This window comes from Ornithorhynchus anatinus, chromosome 5 (assembly GCF_004115215.2).
Source record: "Ornithorhynchus anatinus isolate Pmale09 chromosome 5, mOrnAna1.pri.v4, whole genome shotgun sequence".
NCBI classification, from domain to species: Eukaryota; Metazoa; Chordata; class Mammalia; order Monotremata; family Ornithorhynchidae; genus Ornithorhynchus; species Ornithorhynchus anatinus.
In genome coordinates, this window is record NC_041732.1 from 65,765,920 (window position 1) to 65,784,820 (window position 18,901).

The following is an 18,901-nucleotide window of genomic DNA, read 5'->3' on the forward strand; positions in this document are numbered from 1 at the left end:
CTTTTAAAAGCCTAATTTATCATTATCCTTCAAAATCTCCCTTTCCTCCTATCTCTCTCTCCAATAATGGGATAAACTCCAACACTCCCCAATCACTGGGGCTTGCTAAATTTGTTTAAATACTTCAACTACTGCCAACTCCCACTTTTGGGTTTGAAATAAAATATGTGAAGAAATACTTCGGAGGAAACCTCCACACCCGGTCTTGTAAATCTTAATCGGCCATTTCCCTAAAATGTCTCACGGCTCAAAGGTTCCAACAGATGGTATTAAAGAAGAAAACATCCACTAGTCCCGTACTCCCCCATCCCAGTGGCATTTTGCCTCATATCAGGAAATGCCTGCTACTGGGTTTGTGCCGCCCTGCTCGGTAGTGCTTTTTCAATTTACGTGGAGATACACATACCATCCCCTGTGTCTGCGATCAAAAGTACTGGTCTCGGCCCAGTCAATTTCAGGATGGTGGATTTGCCTCGACAGAGAAGGCTTGGTTTTGCCTCGGATGGGTAAATGGACTTTGATGGCACCACTAAGCCTGGCTACAGCTCTGTTATTTCCATAAAATTTCCTTGGGAACAAACTATGTGGCCTAACACACGTAGAGCAGAAGATGCAACCTGAGCCAGCAGAAATCCGCCTTGGAATGGCTTTTTATTTCAGTTCCAAACCACACATAGTTGAACAGTTAACAAATGCAACAGGGGGATATGGGTACACAAAATCCGAATGAAGTCCAAAACCTTGGTTGTTCTTCACCCTCCCCTAGCCCCCCACCTGCCTTTCCCAAGAAAAATTAGCCTGCTCGATTATATATAAGGGAATTTCAGAGAAAAGTGGGGGTGGTGGGTCTTTGTGAATGTCTGCGTGAACGACCAAGGCTGGGAGCCTGGGAGTACTTTTCTCTAAGAGAAGAGTGAAAGAATAAAACCTATAAATAAAATCCCATTTGAATAAACAAAACTGCAGCCAAATGTTTCTTGTAAAGCAACTGATTACTGGAAGAAATATTATTTGAAGTTGGTCCTTTTCTTATGAATTTAAACCTAGAGACCTTTCAGTAAAGATGTTAAAATCGGGACCTTCTTTAACAATCTAGAAAGGGGGAAGTCACAGTTCTCTATCTAGAGTTGGAGGATTGCTGAGTTCTGTGCTAAACTCTGACCTCAGAATCAAAACTGTACTAGATATCACAATTCTAAGCCCACGTCACTTACTGCATACCATACAGTTTTTCTTCGGACTCTAAGAAACCCGCCTCTAATGGTGAAATTCACCCATCAATTAATCAATCAATCATATTCACTGACCACTTACTGTGGGCAGAGCACTGTCCTTGAGAAGCAACGTGGCTTAGTGGATAGAATACAGGCCTGGGAGTCAAAAGGACTTGGGTTTTTTAATCCAGCTCTGCCACATGTCTGCTGTGAGACCTGGGGCAAGTCACTTAACTTCTCTGGGCCTCACAGTTACCTCATCTGTAAAAAATGGGGATAATAGTGTAAGCCCTATGTGGGACAGGGAACTGTGTCCAACTTGATTAACCTGTATCTATCCCAGCACTCAAAACAGTGCTTGGCACATAGTGAGGGCTTAACAAGTACAATATTATTCATTTATTCAATTGCATTTATTGAGCGCTTACTATGTGCAGAGCACTGTCCTAAGCACTTGGAATGTACAATTTGGCAACAGATAGAGACAATCCCTGCCCAACAACAGGCTCACAGTCTAAAAGGGGGAGACAGACAGCAAAACAAGTAGTCAGGCATCAATATCACCAAAATAGATTAACAGAATCATAGATGTATACACATCATTAATAAAATAGAGTAATAAATAATATATACAAATACACACAAGTGTTATGGGGAGGGGCAGGGGGTAGAGCAGAGGGAGGGAGAAGGGGGAATGGGGAGGGGAGTAGGGCAGAGGGAAAGGGAGGGCTCAGTCTGGAAAGGCCTCCTGGAGGAGGTGGGGCTCTATTATCCTCTAGACTGTGAGCGTGTTGTGAGCAGGGAACATGTCTGTTGTTATATTGCACTCTCCCAAGCGTTTAGTACAGTGCTTTGCACACAGTAAGTGCTCAATAAATACAACTGAATTGAATAAATGAAGAGTACAATATAACAAAGTGGGTAGAAACGTTCCCTGCCCACAATGAGCTTACAGTCTAGAGGGGACCGTATATAATAATGATGGTAGCTGTGAAGCGCTTTCTACTTGCCAGGTTCTGTACTAAGTACTGGGATAGATACAAGGTAATCAGGCTGGACACAGCCCCTGTCCCACATGGGGCTCACACACTAATCCGCATTTTACAGATGAGGTAACTGAAGCCCAGAGAAGAGATTTGCCTCAAGGTCATAACAGCATACAAGTGGCAGAGCCAGGATGAGAGCCCTTGACCTTCTCACTCCTAGGCCCGTGCTCTATACACTAAGCCATGCTGCTTCTATAAAACCTTCTGGGGTTTTAAAGATAGTATTTGTTAAGTGCTTACTATGTACCAGACACTAAGCAAGTGGGGTAAATACAAGCAAATCGAGTTGGACACAATCCCTCTACCATGTGGGGCTCACAACCTCAATCTCTATTTTACAGATAACTAAGGCATACAGAAATGAAGTAACTTGCCTAAGGTCACATTGCAGACAAGTGGTGGAGCCAAGATTAGAAACCATGACATTCTAATCCTTGACTCTGCTCTTCATCCTTGACTCTGCTCTTTCTTTCACCCCACACTTCCAATTTGTCACCCAAACCTGCCGGTCTTGACAACATCGCCAAGATCCGCCCTTTCCTCTCCATCCAAACTGCTACCTTGCTGATACAGGCTCTCATCGAATCGCGAATGGATTATTGCAACAGCCTCTTTTCTGATCTCCCATCCTCCTGTCTCTCCCCACTTCAGTCTATACTTCACTCCACTGCCTGGATTATCTTTCTACAGAAATGCTCTGGGCATGTCACTCCCCTCCTCACAAACCTCCAGTGGCTGTCCATCAACCTTCACATGAAGCAAAAACTCCTCACTCTTGACTTCAAAGCTCTCCATCACCTTGCCCCCTCCTACCTCACCTCCTTTCTCTCCTTCTACAGCCCACCCTGTACACTCTGCTCCTCTGCTGCTCACCTCCTCACTGTCCCCCGTTCACACCTGTCCTGCAGTCGACATCTGGCCCACGTCCTACCGCTGACCTGGAATGCCCTCCCTCCTCACATCCGCCAAACTAACTCTCTTCCCCTCTTCAAAGCCCTACTAAGTGCTCACCTCCTCCAGGGGGTCTTCCCAGACTGAGCCCTCCCTTTCCCTCTGGCCTTCCTCCCCTCCCCATTCCCCCTCCTCCTTCCCTCTGCTCTACCACCTTCCCCTCACCACAGCACTTGTGTATATTTGTATATATTATTTATTACTCTAATTCTGCACAGGGTTTTTTTTCCATTTTGAAAAAACAAAGACTGGCTCTCCACACCTGTAGAGGATGACACCAAAGATGAATTTACCATGTGTGTAGTTGTGGCTTGAAGGGAACTGTATAAATGACAATCTCTACTACACTGTGCACATGCAAAGGTTCTCCCCTGTAATGTGTGTGCTTTTTGAGCAAGACTTGGTGATGGTTTTAATTTATCCTTTCTAATCCTCTGTGCTCTAGAAAAGGGCCACTCTTTTTCTGACTAGCAGCACGCTGGGCTGGTCTGTCTTTCACTGTTGTCTCCCCCAATTCTATCAGGCTGTACTGTGTGAGATTGGACTTCAGTAAGAGAAATGTCTTCCTGAAATGTCTTACTGAAGCCCAATAAGACAGAAAGCTTAAGACATTTCTCTGACCACTCGGTTTTAGGCCTCCCCATCCCTGGTCTCCATACATACTTGGAAAATCAATTGCCCTCCACTCTATGCACATTTCCTGTCCAGCAAAACCAGATGAGAAGCCAGATGAGACACTTCCAATCTCCCAACCTCACAGAAGCCTAGGCAACACCAAGTTAGGCAGACTCTCAGCTTAGATTGAAGTTTAATGTCACAATGCGACCCCATTCTGATTGTCTCTCAAAGGACACGCGCGGCTTCTCTATTAAAGTTTTCTATTTCCGTGTCTATCAGGCGATTGTTGGGCAGTGCCTAGACTGCAGAATTCCAAGACACTGTTTAGGTTCCATGTTGTTGAAAGAGATCTTGGCATGCATGAGGGTTTCCTAGAGTAGACTGGTACTCAACACCTATGCTTTCATCAGACTTACTGTCAGTCGGCAGACCAGGCCTACTAAAAAGAAGTATCCAAGAATCCCCCTCCTTGCGAGTCTGTCTCTCGGTGACAGGTATCCCCTAGAGCAACTAGTGAATAACTGTTTCTTTGGAGGATGTGTGGGAAAACTGTATACTGGGTTCCTTACTGCATCCTTCAGGGCAATTAAAGAGACAACGTTGAACAGACCCGGAACTATGTAACCCTGCTTTACTCTACTGATGGAGAATGGGTCCAAAAAAGCAATCTCAACTTTTGACCCTGGCTGTATCATCAGTAAGTAATCTCAGAATCGTGATGAACTTCTCGGTGCAGTAACATTTACTTCTTTGCCACGGTATTTCTGTAATGAATTTCTATAGTTCACTGAAACCAAAGGGGTTATGGTAGCTTTTGGAGGCTCTCAGAATTTGCACAGACTGTCACCCGATTCCTCTGCTGTTGTTTGGAATTTTCAATGACCGAGCTGTCAACCACTGCGCATTAAGTGACTGACTTTTAGGCATTTAGTTTTAAGTGATTTGTTATCTGGCTCAGAAGTGGAGCCAGGTAAAGGGAGAGATAATCAACAGTAAGTTACAAAGACAGGAGACAGATGCATTAAGAGATGAGGAAAGGTAAATAGAGAGATGAATTATTTCTCCTTTAGGAATCATCAGATTTTAGAGGGTCATTTTAAATCTAAGGTCATCTTGGCTTCAGAGCCTGTTGCTTTTAGAATCAAGGTGAGGTTTTCCTTAGCAAATGTGAAAAACACTTGAGAAGCAGAATTGAATCCCACCCATTACCTGAATTGCTGGATGTTATAATACATTTTCAAATGAATTAAAATTGGTGTATAAACACTTAGTGTAGAATTGACATATTCCTGGCACAACTCAACTCGCTCAGGTTTTAGTCTAAGATTTAACATTACTACATCCAGAGCTGAACGTAATTAAGGAGTAATCCCAACTTGCAAAAACTACCTCTTGCATTTCCAGATTGGGGGCCTCAGCTGATCTTTTCCTCTCAGACCTGAGGCAAAATGGGTGTGGGAAATGAATTTGGTTTGAAGAGTTTCACCTTAACCCTTATAATAATTTGCAGATCCAGAGGCAAGAGGTTTAAAAAGGGGCTTTAGGGAAGGGTAATAAAGCTATTATTATTATAGGATAATTTGCAAGTAGCAGTGAGAGAGTCGTACAGATTTAAATAATGTTCTGAATTAGAATTTCTGGTGGCTTGACAACCAGAAATTACCACAGCTTTAAGAAGGTTTTTTGTTTCTGGGGTCAATTCAAGGACACTATTTTCTCAAGGGACCATAATTCAGAAGTCCAAAGAAACGGAATCGCATGAATTATCACCCTTACTTTCTGATGAGGAAACTGAAGTCCAAAGAGGTAATCTGCCCCAAATCACCGGTGAGACGGAGGGGGAGAATCAGGTAAAGAGCCCAGGAAGTGAGACTCAAGTCTTGGAAGAGATTGCCAGGATTCAGACTTTAGGACAAACTTTATCGTGAGAGAAAGGGTTGAGAGTAGGACCCCCCAGCCCTGTATGCACTTATCATGGATGCACGGTCAGCAAGCAATAATGATGTTATGCTTACCTGATGGGATAAGGGGGTTATCCTGGTCTAGTGCAACAGAGTGGAACATATGAAACTTCTTCCACTCCATGCTCTCACTCAAAAGGCTGTGAGTTTTTTAAGGGTTGCAACCTATCCCCTGATTTTCAAATATACCCTTAAGCTTTTTGTCCCTGGCCACAGGAACTCAGGAATGGAGTTACACCAGAAGTACAGTTTTACTCAACCAGGTCTCCATGGACCATATTCTCCAGCTGCCTGATTTTAGCAACTTTGGCCACACTTCCAGAAGGAAGAAGTGCCCAAATGAGGACTTTCAAAATACTCAAACTGGACAGACTGTGAGTCCTTGTCTCACGTGGTACTTGCTGTTCAAGAGGGAGGGAAATGAGGCATTTTATTTCCCATTTTAAGGATGAGGAAGCTGGGACATGGAGGCATTAAATGATGGCAAGTGGCTGAACGAAGGAGAGAACCTGGTTCTCCTTCCTCCCAATCCCATGGTCTTTCTACTAGGCCAGCCTGTGTTCCACAAAGGTTTACAGATCACTCTTCTATAGGATACCCCACTGTAGAGGGCACTTGAAGTATAGTGAATTCTACGTCCCTTGCAGCTGAACCTGTTTCATTTGAAGTTGAGGTCTCACACTGAGCTATAGGGGATTGAGAGACATAGAAACCTCATCCTACATTATCCTCGACTGAACCCAAGAAGCTTTCAGTGATGCCCCAGGGCAAAAAGTAGCAGGTACCCTTTCCACCTTGGACATCATGAAAACTTGGGTCATCTATTACACCCTGGGGCACAAAGCTAAGCTCAACTGTGCCCGTTCTAAGACTGAGAAGTCATTTGGAATTATAAAAGGTAAAATGATTTTTCCAAACAATGACAGACATGCAGAACTCAAAATAGCAAGTTTTAAAATTGCCAGGGAACCTGGAACACAACCTAGCTTTGCTTATCCTTTCATTCCTGAACTTCAAGGACACTTCATTGGTCTTATGGCTCCTCCCTCAAATAGTGAGGGCAGACATTTTGAGTGGGAAGTGTGGCACAATTAGATGCAGGAAATAGAAAAGTAGTTGGGAAATACTTAAAACACATCCATTGTGAATATTCCAAAATGCATTAATGACTTCTCCAACCTCTCCTCTGGGGCAGAATACTGCTCAGTTTCTGAAATGTTTAATGTAAAAATGACCTCACCATTTCACTTGACTTCCCTCGTTCCAACCTCATTTTGGTCTACTTGTTAGAAAACAGGCTAACTTTAGTTAAAGCCTTTCAAGTCAAGCTGAAATAGGGGAAAAATGTATAATTAAAACAGAAGGCAGAATGACTAAACAAGTCACAGTAGATTCTGGGAAGAGGAAACAGAACAGGCTTAGAAAGCGTAGACGATAACACGCTTACCTGGGGCCGCTGAGCGTGGCGGTGTCTCTCACGGCCTGAGCTGTTTCTGATGCAAAATCCAGGGCACCGGCCACGGGCTTGGTAACTGTGCCAACTAGCCCTTTCCCAAGGCCTGATATAAAACCGCTGACTCCCCCTTCCGTTTTCACACCTTCTACCGTTGAGGTTATTACACTGGTCAGTCCGCCAATGATACCTACAAAGGAAAACAAGGACTGTTGTAGTCTGGCCAACCTTAACCAATCAATCACTGGTATTTATTGAGTGCTACCGGGAGAGCAGGGTACTGTATTAAGCCTTGGGGAGAGTACAATACAAACACGTTCCTTGCCCACGAGGTGCTTACATGTCACTTAAAATAAGAGAGATTTCCTCTGCTCAACTTCCAGGACCTCTAGACCCCAGTTTCTTTATTGCTGATAATGCTTATACAGTAGAGGTCACTTAAAATTATTTGCCGACTTTGAATGCATAATCCCAACATGCAAAAGAAGGGAATGGCTCTTTTTTCATACACCCACTGCAGCATGGCCTAGTGGAAAGAGCTCGGGCCCAGGATCGAAGGACCTGGGTTCTAATCCTGGCTCCTCCACTTGTCTGCTGTGTGACTTGGGGCAAGTCCTTTCACTTCCCTGTGCTTCAGTTACCTCATCTGGAAAATGGGGATTAAGATTGTGAGCCCCATGTGGGACAGGAATCGTGTCCAACCTGATTTGCTTGAATCTACCCCAGTGCTTAAAAGAGTGCCTGGCACAGAGTGAACACCTAACAAATAACATAAAAAAAAAGAACCCAATAAACCCACGTGGATTGAACGTGTAGTTCAGTTAATGGTAAAAACCTGAGCAGAACACATTAGAGTACCAGATCTGACTAGAGTAAGAGGCTGCATATCAATTTTAAGTGAGACAGAAAGAAAAAAAACTTAGTGTTTTTCATTCAGCAGTTAATCCTCCCACAACTATAAAATAAAGAATGCTTGTCCATGCAAAAGAAGCTCATGATCAGGGTGGGCCGCATGTTGTATGTGAACTATAAATGTAGTGCTGTTGCTAAAAGGCAAACATGATAGTGGGTTGAATAAACAGAATCTGAACAGGACACCACAATTAAGCAATCAATCTTCCAGCTATATTCAATGTTATTCAGGCCCAGTTCTTGATCCCATTACTTAGCACATACATGCAGAACTTGGAGAATGTCCAATAAAGTTAAAAAAAAAAAAGATTAACAGTTTTAAAAAATAGTTTGGGCTAGAGTACTAGAATTATTCAGGTGAAAAAAAAAAGTGAAAGCAGAGGGGTGATATAGCATTTTTTAAACACATGATGGGTTTTTTTAAAAACATGTGTGTGTTTGTGTGTATGTCTCTGTGTGTGAGATAGACACACACCAGCACTTAGGTCTAAACTCTAGGGCACGTGCTTACACTGCAGCAGGAGGAATGTAAGTTAGACAAGGGACAAAATGACCTGATTGTGAAGTCTGAGAAGCCTCACATAGGCTCTCCAAAAGGCTTTCCCTGAAATGTGTAAGGACCAAACGGCCAGCCATCTGGATGGAAAGATTTCGGTTCATTCCTAACTACAGGCGGGGTGAAATGTCTCTGGAGGTCCCTTCCAGCCTGAAGATTCTGTTTACTAACCCCACTTTACAGATGACTAAACCCGCCGATACATACAGATAAAATGATTTGCTTAAGCGGATCAGGCAGGTCTGCCAAGGGTCAGGCTGCTAAGCAACACTGCCTTCAGAAGTATCCAAGTGCTCTAACAAACCCCACAGTTCAGCAAAGTCCAATTTATCTGTCAACAACTAAAGTCTGTTTACTTTGTCAGAACAACAAAATCAAAATATCCTTCTGTTAGTGTCGGTGTCAAAAGTAAAAAATGCTCATCAATTCCTATAAAAAGAGCTCAAATTTAAAATTTCTGGTTTGTAGACACATAGAGTATTTTTATGGTATTTATTAAGTGCTTATTACATGTCCTGGAATTGTACTAACCACTGGGGTACATACAAGCTAATCAAATTGGACACAAACCATGGCCCAAATGGGGCTCAAAGTCTTAATCCCCATTTTCCAGATGAGGTAACGGAGGCCCAGAGAAGTTGAGTGACTTGGTCAAGGTCATACATCAGACAAGTGACAGAGCTGGGATTAGAACCCAGGTCCTTCTGACTCCCAGGCCCATCCTCTATCCACAAGGCCACACCGCTTCTCATAACATCGCTGCCTCTCATTGGAGTACTCCACTTACATTTCACTCAATGAGTGAATGAGGGTGTAGCTTAAAAGACTACTGCTCTATGCTTAAAAAGATTATCTGCAGTACACTAAAATCAAAACTAGAGAGAGGGAAGGACTCGAGATTCATTTAGGGAGGCTTTAACTTCTACTTTTCTGGTTCAAATCTTCACTGAATCAGCAATGAGGAGCAGCCTGGGCTACTTTCATGGGGTCATAAAAGAAAGAGCAGAGAGGCCATCAAAGCTCTGAGATTACAGAGGTATTTGCTGGAAGCTTCTGGGTGAGGGCAGCAGCAGTCTGGGGATAAGCTCCAAGTGGTCGGTTAGGAGATGCTTCAGTGACACACTGAGAATGTTTACCCTTCAACAGGCTTGGTGTCAGGACACTGTTGGGGCTCTTCAGTTCCTCCAGTGAGACAAATTGGAAAAGGAATCCCCTTCATTAAGAATTTACTAACAATTCAGAAGATCTCTTCTTTTATTCTGGATCAGTTTCATCCAGTTATGTAACATCTTTCCTTGGGTACTCATACAAAGGATCAAAAGATCTCTGTCCATCCCGATTTCCTTGTATTCACCCAGCGCTTAGTACGGTGCCTGGCACAAAGTAAGCACTTAAACACCACAATTGCTATTGTTATTACTACTGTTGTTATTAAAAGAGGCTGAGACTAGGTAGGAAGGAAGCGTGATCTAGTGGAGAGCGTGTTAGAGACACCAGGAGGTAGACAAGCTAGAACCTTCGCACGACTTCAGTATTAATTAAGCGACTTCATCTACTTCTCTAACAGCTGCTAGGCTCTACGTCTCAAGGCATGCTGGGAGAATTAGGAACAGTGATGAATAGCAAAGGCCTCTGAGCTCCAAGGAAAGGCATTATATAATAATTATGGTATTTGTTAAGTGCTTACAATGTGCCAAGCACTGATTTAAGTACTCAATCCAAACTATTAGAATCATTGTGGCAACCAGAAGAAGTGACTCATCCCTAAACCTGAAAAATGGGACCGCATTAATTGCTGAGATTTCTAGTGAAATATAGATTTTTTTTTAACTGGATGTTAAGGGGGACCCAACAAGGAGGGGCATCTGATATACCCACTACTGGCTGAGCCCAGTTCAAATTACAAGGAATATCTATGCCAAACTGAGAAGTAATCTTGCAGTAAAACCAGCTGACTACTTTGCAAAAACTTTAAAACGAGTGATCAGTGAAGAAAATAAATCACTCTCAAAGCCATGGCTTCAAATTATTCAAGGAGGGTGTGCAATTCATTACACCCTATGAGTAAAACATTTGGACAATGGTAGCCAGAGAACAGGAAGGGATTGCAACATGAACATCTTGAAAGTAAATTAAATGTTCTCATTCTCTGCCACATTTCAATTTTGGAGGAGAAAACAAAATGGCTTGGAAAGCTATAGGATACACACACAATACCGGATAAAGGTTTTTGTTAGCATCAATCAACCAATGGTATTTACTGGGCTCCTGCTATGTGCAGGGCACTCTACTAACAGCTTGAAAAAGTACAATATAAAAGAATTTGCAGATAGGTTTTCTCCCTTATTGGTGTTTTAAATCATCAATTTTAGGAACCTGTTTTTTCCCCATGTCAATGTTGTAAAATGATAGTGGAAGAACCAGCCAATGTGTAAAACATTATTAATTACCGTGTGCTAGCCCATGGATTCCTGCTACCAGGTGCTCGCCACTTGTTGCGGCATGGTATCGAATATACTCTCGCTCAGTTTGATGCCGGTTATCCATGGTCTTCCCCAAACCGTCTGATAAAGTGCCTGCAAACTAGAAGAAAACACAAAAGAAGGCTTCTTTTAAGTAAAAGGACATTTATAATTTTCACTCATTCTCCCCATGGCTCCCAGGTAGGACTCCCACTATTTAAATATAGGAAACATCTTATTCCGAAGAGCTGGATAGCCTTAATGATCAATTACATGAGTTATTTTTATACAGATTCATTTACCTTTTGTATGCTTTGTGCCTTTCAAACAGCAAAATCTTGTAAACTACAAGAGATGGTTCAGCTACAGTCCAAGGAGAGTCAGATGAATTTGGCCTAAACTACCCGAACCCTGAGCTATATCTATACACACTCCTCAAAGCCAAAAACCCAACGGTGCACATGCTACAGAGATTCTTGAAGGACCGAGGTCACCTTCCTTTGGGCTTAGGCTTCAAGAGATTCACCAGAGCTGGGTGCACCTCAGCTTGTCCTTGAAGAATCTCCAACCTAATGCTCTATGCCCCACTTTCCAAGAAAAAAAACGGGATCACTTTATGTGCTTGACCTAATCAAGCAAACAAGCAATGGTTCTCATTGAGCACTTACTGTATGCAGAGCACTGCACTACGTACTTAGGAAAATACAGTATAATAGAGTTGGTAGACAAGACCCCAGCCCACAAGAGCTTACAATCTAATGGTGGGGGAATGTTGGGGGGGAAAGGAAACAGAAATTAAAATAGATTAGGGATAGGGGAAGGCACTGAGTCTAGGGTCATGTACACAAGTGCTGTGGGGCTGGGGTGGTAATGAGGAGAGGAAAAAAGGCCAATTTCAACTGGAGAAAGAGCCAGTGTTGCTGGGAAAGGGAGGAAAAGGCACTGTGTCTCCAGAGTAGAAGTAAAGTTTTTGGGGAGAGGAAGACACCCGTCTCTAATACCCTTAATTTGGATTTTCCATTTTCTGTCAGTTTACCACTTTTCTAACCCTTCAATTCCCTCCAGAAGCCCCAAATTCCACTGCCCCACCTCCTTCCTTAAACCCTGATGACTTCAAATCAAACATAAACTTTCTAGTCTAATTTTAATAATAGTAATAATATTTGTCAAGCATTTACTAGTTGCTAAGCACTGCAGTAGATTCAAAATAATTAGGTTGAACACTGGCCCTGTCCTTCATGGAGAGGGGAGAGCAAGTAATTTAATTCTCATTTTACAGATGAGGTAACAGGCACAGAGAAGTTAAGTGAGTTGCCAATGTCGCTCAACAGACAAGTGGCAGAAGTGGGATTAGAATCCAGGTCCTTCTGACTTTTATGCCAATACTCTAACCATTAGACCATGCTGCTTCTCTGTGGGCTATTAGAGGAATATACTGAGTGTGCTTAGTTGCAGTAGGAAATCAGTGAGGTAAGATAGAAGGGGACAAGTGGTTGAGTACTTTAAAGCCAATGGTAAGGAGTTTCTGTTTGATGTGGAAGTGGTTGGGCAAACACTGGAGGACTTTGAGGAGTGGGAAGACAGGGACTGAATAGTTTTGTAGAATCGATCCGGGAAGCAGACTCAAGTGTGGACTGGAGCGGGGAGAGATAGGAACCAGGCGAGATCAGCAAGGGGGCTGATACAGCAGTAAAGGCGGGAGAGGATCAACATGGTAGCAGTTTGGAAGGAGAGGAGAGGGCAGATTTTAGCAATGTTATGAAGGTAGAAAAAACAGAAGAGGGTGACATCAAATACGTATGATCAGGAGAGAGATGAGTTGAGGATAATGCTAACGTTACGGGCTTGTCAAGGGAAAGCCAGGGTCAGTACATGGTTTGGGCGGGAAGATGAGGAGTTCTCTTTTGGACATGATCACAGTTTTCCCCAATTACGAACCCCGCCTAAAATCCCATCTACTCCTACAAGCTTCCCCTCATCAACTGTCAGCACCAAAGGGCCATTCAAACTCACCAGCCAACTAACTTTAACACTTAAAAATTTACTTACACCAACGCTCACATTTTTGTATATTTATTCAATTGTTCACTCAATTATTGATTTTGACTACTGTATTTGTAAATATAATTCATGCTGTCACTTCTATTAGAGAGCAAACTCCCAATGGGAAGGGAATGTGTCACTTCTTTATTTTGTATTTTCCAATGAAGTGCATTGTTTCCTATGGGAGTTCAACAAATATTATTACTATTAATGCTCCTAATTTGCTTTGCGCTGCCTTGTCTCTAAAATGCAGTCCCAGTGTCCAGCTAGAGATCTAAACTGATAATAACAGCTCCGTTCAGCAGTGAAGAAATTGAGGCTTGTCCAAAATCACCTCAGGGAAGTGGCAGATTTTGGATGGACTCAGATTTCCCAATATCCACTGCTTCAACTACTAGAACACGCTTTGCCACAATTCACTGAAAGATTTTATTATACATGCACACTTTACCCTAGAGATATTTTTTTCATCTGTTAAGGCAGGATGAAAGAACAGGAACTTGTGTTTTGTCATGGGACAATTTGAAAAGGTTTAAAATGACAGTTAATACACCACAAGGTAGTTATCAGCATCATTCAGGCATAAAAGGAGATAGATACTAAATACATAATTAAACCTTCTTGTGACAGATCTACCAAAACAAGTGGTTAACTGCCAATGACCCAAGGCTAACCTCTGAAAAAACTCATTGAGATGTGTTGGGTTTTTGGATACCAAACTCCCTTCCCCTTTATGAAAATTTTCAAGGCAAAAACTCTTACACAAAATCCTGAGGAATGCTGCGGGTTCTTATTTGGCTAGCAATGTGGAGGGTAAGTTAAATTCAGGTTTGTAAGGTGGCTTTCAAAGTAATTTTGCTGTGAAAACGGTCTGTTCTGAAGTTTCTTGAATACAGCCAAGGTTAACTGCTGGGCAGGCTGAGGGGACAATCAAAGCAAATAAGCAGGATATTCACTGCCCCAGAAGTCAAACTGAGGTACAGTAGAGAAGCACCGTGGCCTTGTGGAAATAGCAGAAGCCTAGCAGTCAGAGGACCTATGTTTTTAACCCAGCTCTTTCACCTGCCTGCTGTGTGACCCTGAGCAAGTCACTTCATTTCTCCGTGTCTCAATATCCTCATCTGTAAAATGGGTATTTACCCTGTTAGATTGTGAGCCCCATGTGGGACGGGGACTGTGTCTCGCCTGATTATTTTGCATTTACCCCAGTGCTTAGCACCTATTGGAGAAGCAGCGTGGCTCAGTGGAAAGAGCATGGGCTTTAGAGTCAGAGGTCATGAGTTCGAATCCCGGCTCTGCCGCTTTTCAGCTGTGTGACTGTGGGCAAGTCACTTAACTTTTCTGTGCCTCAATGACCTCATCTGTAGAGAAGCAGCATGGCTCAGTGGAAAGAGCACGGGCTTTGGAGTCAGGGCTCATGAGTTCGAATCCCAGCTCTGCCACTTGTCAGCTGTGTGACTGTGGGCAAGTCACTTAACTTCTCTGTGCCTCAGTTCCCTCATCTGTAAAATGGGGATTAAGACTGTGAGCCCCACGTGGGACAACCTGATTCCCCTGTGTCTACCCCAGCGCTTAGAACAGTGCTCGGCACATAGTAAGCGCTTAACAAATACCAACATTATTATTATTATTATTATAAAATGGGGATTAAGACTGTGAGCCCCATGTGGGATGACCTGATTACCCTGTGTCCACCCCAGCGCTTAGAACAGTGCTCTGCACATAGTAAGCGCTTAACAAATATCAACATTATTACTATTAAGCACATACCAAATATTATTATTACTACTATTGAAGTAGCCATTTTCCTTATGCAGAGTTCTCCCAACTCTGTTATAGTTTACTCTCTCAAGTGCTTAGTATAGTGTTCTGCAGACAGTAAGCACTCAATACAGTTGATTGATTGAAGAGTGCTGAATGAAGTCACCTTCTATTCTCAGAAGGCACATATTATGTGTTCTGAAAATTCCAATGTGCATTTTTTTTTCAAATCTGTCTTCCATTACATGGTCTATAGTATTTAACTCAGACAAACTAATAACTATTCTAAAGCCAGGTTTTGTAATATCCTCCAACTGGCACGAATACCGCCCCTACTTTTTACTTAACTGACTTTCTGGTCAGTGTATATGTCCAGTTACCCTGGATCTGGTGGAATTGACAAAGACCTGCCCCTGAGAGTCATGGTGTACTGGGAGGGTACTGGCTTCTAAGAGTGAACAAACCACCATTTTGTTACCAAAGTTTCTGGTTTCTGGATGGTACTTTGTACCCCACTGTTACCAAAAAGTTGCCATTTTGGTTCTTTTCAGCCCTGACCGGCAATTCTCAGGTCATGTCCGAGATCTGGGATGAGCGTGGCTAGGAATCCAGCTCAAGCAGCCATCACCCCTATCTGGTGGGAACCTTTGCAAAAAGCATTTGGCCTTTGAAGTACTGGTGGTAGGAGTATTTATTGAGCATCCACTTGATGCAGTGAGGTGTATGAAATGCTTGAAAAATACATTAATCGATAAATGGCATTTATTGAGTGCCATGTGCAGAGCACTGTACTAAGCATTTGGGAGAGTACAATGTGATAGTTAGTAGACATTATCCCTGCTCATAAGGACTTTACAGGCTAGAGGGGGAGGCAGACATAAAAATAAATAAGACATAAGGAAAACAGAGTATAAAGTTATGTGACACATTTCTAGACCACAAGGAGTTTTCACTCTAATGGGAGATGGTGGGCCAGGAAAGTCTCCTGCAGTGTTACTGTTCTAAGTTCTACCTAGAAATAACTGCTATCACTCCTACCATGGATACAATCTATTAACCACATTCATTTTCAATTTATGCCCATTGTACATGGATGTGAGGAGGTAATTTTATGGATGGAATATAGCAAATGGAAGGCTCAGGAGCTAAGACTTGGGAGCTGTAAGATCTAACTTTGACTTTGCCATTGACTTTTGGTGTGCTCTTGGGTGAGCTGAACTTCTCTGGGGCTCAATTTCTATAGCTACTAATTAATTCGTGGATCTAGGCCAGACCTGAATACAGACATATATGGGAGAAGACGAGATTCCTAAATTGCGCAAAGATAGGCCAATAAAGAAGAGAACACTGAGATGAAATCTCAAACCACAGAAACCCACAGACAAGTGAATTCTAACCGTCGCTTTCGTATCGTCAGTGGTACAGCATGACACACCATGAGGTACTCAGTACAAACGCCTTAGGTAAATCGCTGTTGGATGAGAGGTACTTGTTTTTCAGTTTGCTTTACAAAACCCTAGAGTTTCTGTAATGAAGGACTTGCTATATCCCTCTAAGTATGGTTTCAGTTCATCAGTCGTTCATCTCCTGCCACCAGTGGCCTTCCAGTGGTGATGGTGGGGGGGAGGGGGACAAAGCACCATCCAGAAACTAGGCTGAATTCTGTCCCGACAAATTCACCCCCTCATTATAACGCTGCCCTTTCATCTACTCAACAATCTAGTAGAGGCATAACCTGGGTTACAGCTACTGCGGGAACAGAACATGTATTGTTTGATGAGAATTTGATGAGATGAGCCTTACAGGTAAGTAAATCTCTCCCCACCCCTTCCCCTCCTGGCCTGAGATTAAGCAATCAACAATGAATGGATCTTGGACACCTCTGACATTGTCTACCACTCCCACCTCCTTGAAACACTGTCAGACCTAGGTTTTGCCAGCCTGATACTCACCCGATTCTCCTTCTACCTCTCTGACTGCTCCTTCTCGGTTTTGCTTGCTGGCTTCTCTTCCATCTCTCACCCCCAAACTGAAGGTAGCCCACAAGGCTCTAAGCCCTTTCTTTTCACTTTACACTTACTTACAGTCTTGGGGAGCTGAGCCACTCACTTGTCTGCAGCCATCACTTCTATGCTGATGAGTCCCAAATCTACTTTCCAGTACCGACTTCTCACCTAAACTACAATCCCACATATCCTCCTGTGTTCAGGATATCTCAAATTCCCCACGTCTCAATGGAATTTCTCATCTTTCCTCATAAACCCAATCCTCTTCCTCATCACTCTCTCATCGAGGTTGAGAGTATAACCACACTCCCTCTCCCAGAAGCCTGAAACCTGTGTCATCTTGGAGTTCTCAATGTCTTGTCTTTCAGCTTTCAGAGTTAATCTTCTCCAAGAGGCCTTCCCCAGTTAAGCCCTCTTTTCTCCAGGTCTCTCTCCCTTCTGCATCATCTCTGCACTTAGATCTGTGAACTTGGAACATTTGATATCTACCCCACATTCAATCCCACAACACAGGTACATATCTATAACATAGAGAATACATTATTTATTTATATTAATGCCTGACCCTTCTCTAGATTGTATGGTCATTGTAAGCAGGGAAAGAGTCTGTCAACCCTGCTGCACTATCACGAGTGCTTAGTACAGTTCTCTGCACATAGTAAGCACTCAAAAAATTCGAGAGAAGATGGGAGAGAGAGAGAGAGGGAGAGAGAAAAAAAGAAAGAAGATGGTCATTTGTCCACTTTCATATCAGAGAGTCTGGTGCTTAGCTGATCTTTCCCTAAGCTTGTATGAATATTGTACTAGGAGTCTCTATGTCCAGGATTTTGATTTTTAAACACTTGGAAGCTCAGATGCGGTGCCTTTGTTTAAAGGGAGCTGGGAGGGGAATGTAATTGGGGCTAGAATCCACCTGGAAACATGCTCAGCAGCTTTATAGCTCATCTGCAAATTTCTGCAAAGAATATTTTAATAATGATAATTATTATTATATTTGTTAAGCGCTTACTATGTGCCAAGCACTGTTCTAAGCACTGGGGTAGATACAAAGTAATCAGGTTGTCCCACATGGGGCTCACAGTCTTAATCCCCATTTTTCAGATGAGGTAACTGAGGCCCAGAAAAGCTAAGGGGCTTGCCTAAAGTCACAAAGCCTGGATAAGAAGCCACACCCTCTGACTCCTAAGCCCATGCTCTTTCCACTGTGCTGCGCTGCTTCTCTAATAATTAAGAAGCTACCTGAAGCAGATCAAACCTATGACTCTAGGGGAAATCACGACCTGACAGTAGGGCCTTATACCACTCAGTCATCCTGACTCACACCCTTGCTCTCTGGAGTTGGCAAAGAGCGCTCAATAAATCAATGGTATTTATTGAATGGTTACTGTGTGCAGAGCCTAATATTTATCTGATGCTGTCAGTGGCCAGTGCAGTGCAGCAGTAGAGAGGGGATATGTGCTTGGACCAGCGAGATGGCAGTTTGGATGGAAAGGAAGGGGTAGATTCTGGAGATGTTGCACACTTGAGAAGTACAGGATAACCCAGAGACATGGTCCTTGCCCAAAAGGAGCTTACCTTCCAAGGGGGGAGACACACATAAAAATATTTATGACTTGAGTGATCAAAACAAATAACTGAATATACTTGCATACATAAGTGCTGAGGATGGGGGTACAAAGTGCTAGAGCTGATGGGCTTGTATGGCTTAGGGTGCCGGGAAATTATTCAGGGAAGATCTGATGGAAGAGCTAGATTTTTGAGAGGCCTCTGATCTGTCATGTTGGGGGGTATTTCTAAACTGGGGGAACTGTGTAATCGAGAGGATGGAGAAAGGAGAGATGAGAACGGGGACCAATTAAGAAAAGTGGCTTAGGAGGAATGAAGAGAGAGATTTCAGGGCAAGCATTCAACTACTGCC

At 43.0% G+C, this 18,901-nt stretch overlaps 1 protein-coding gene across 2 annotated transcripts in view; it reads right to left on the reverse strand.

Annotated features, from left to right (window-relative positions):
• VPS13D (vacuolar protein sorting 13 homolog D) overlaps window positions 1-18,901 on the reverse strand; it is a 313,068-nt gene that overhangs the window by 85,812 nt on the left and 208,355 nt on the right. For both annotated transcript variants that reach the window (XM_029065681.2, XM_029065680.2), the window contains 2 exons: window positions 11,162-11,294; window positions 7,238-7,433 (listed from right to left, as the gene is read on the reverse strand). In XM_029065681.2, the coding sequence (XP_028921514.1) occupies window positions 7,238-7,433; window positions 11,162-11,294 (329 nt within the window). The remainder of the gene's footprint in view (window positions 1-7,237; window positions 7,434-11,161; window positions 11,295-18,901) is intronic.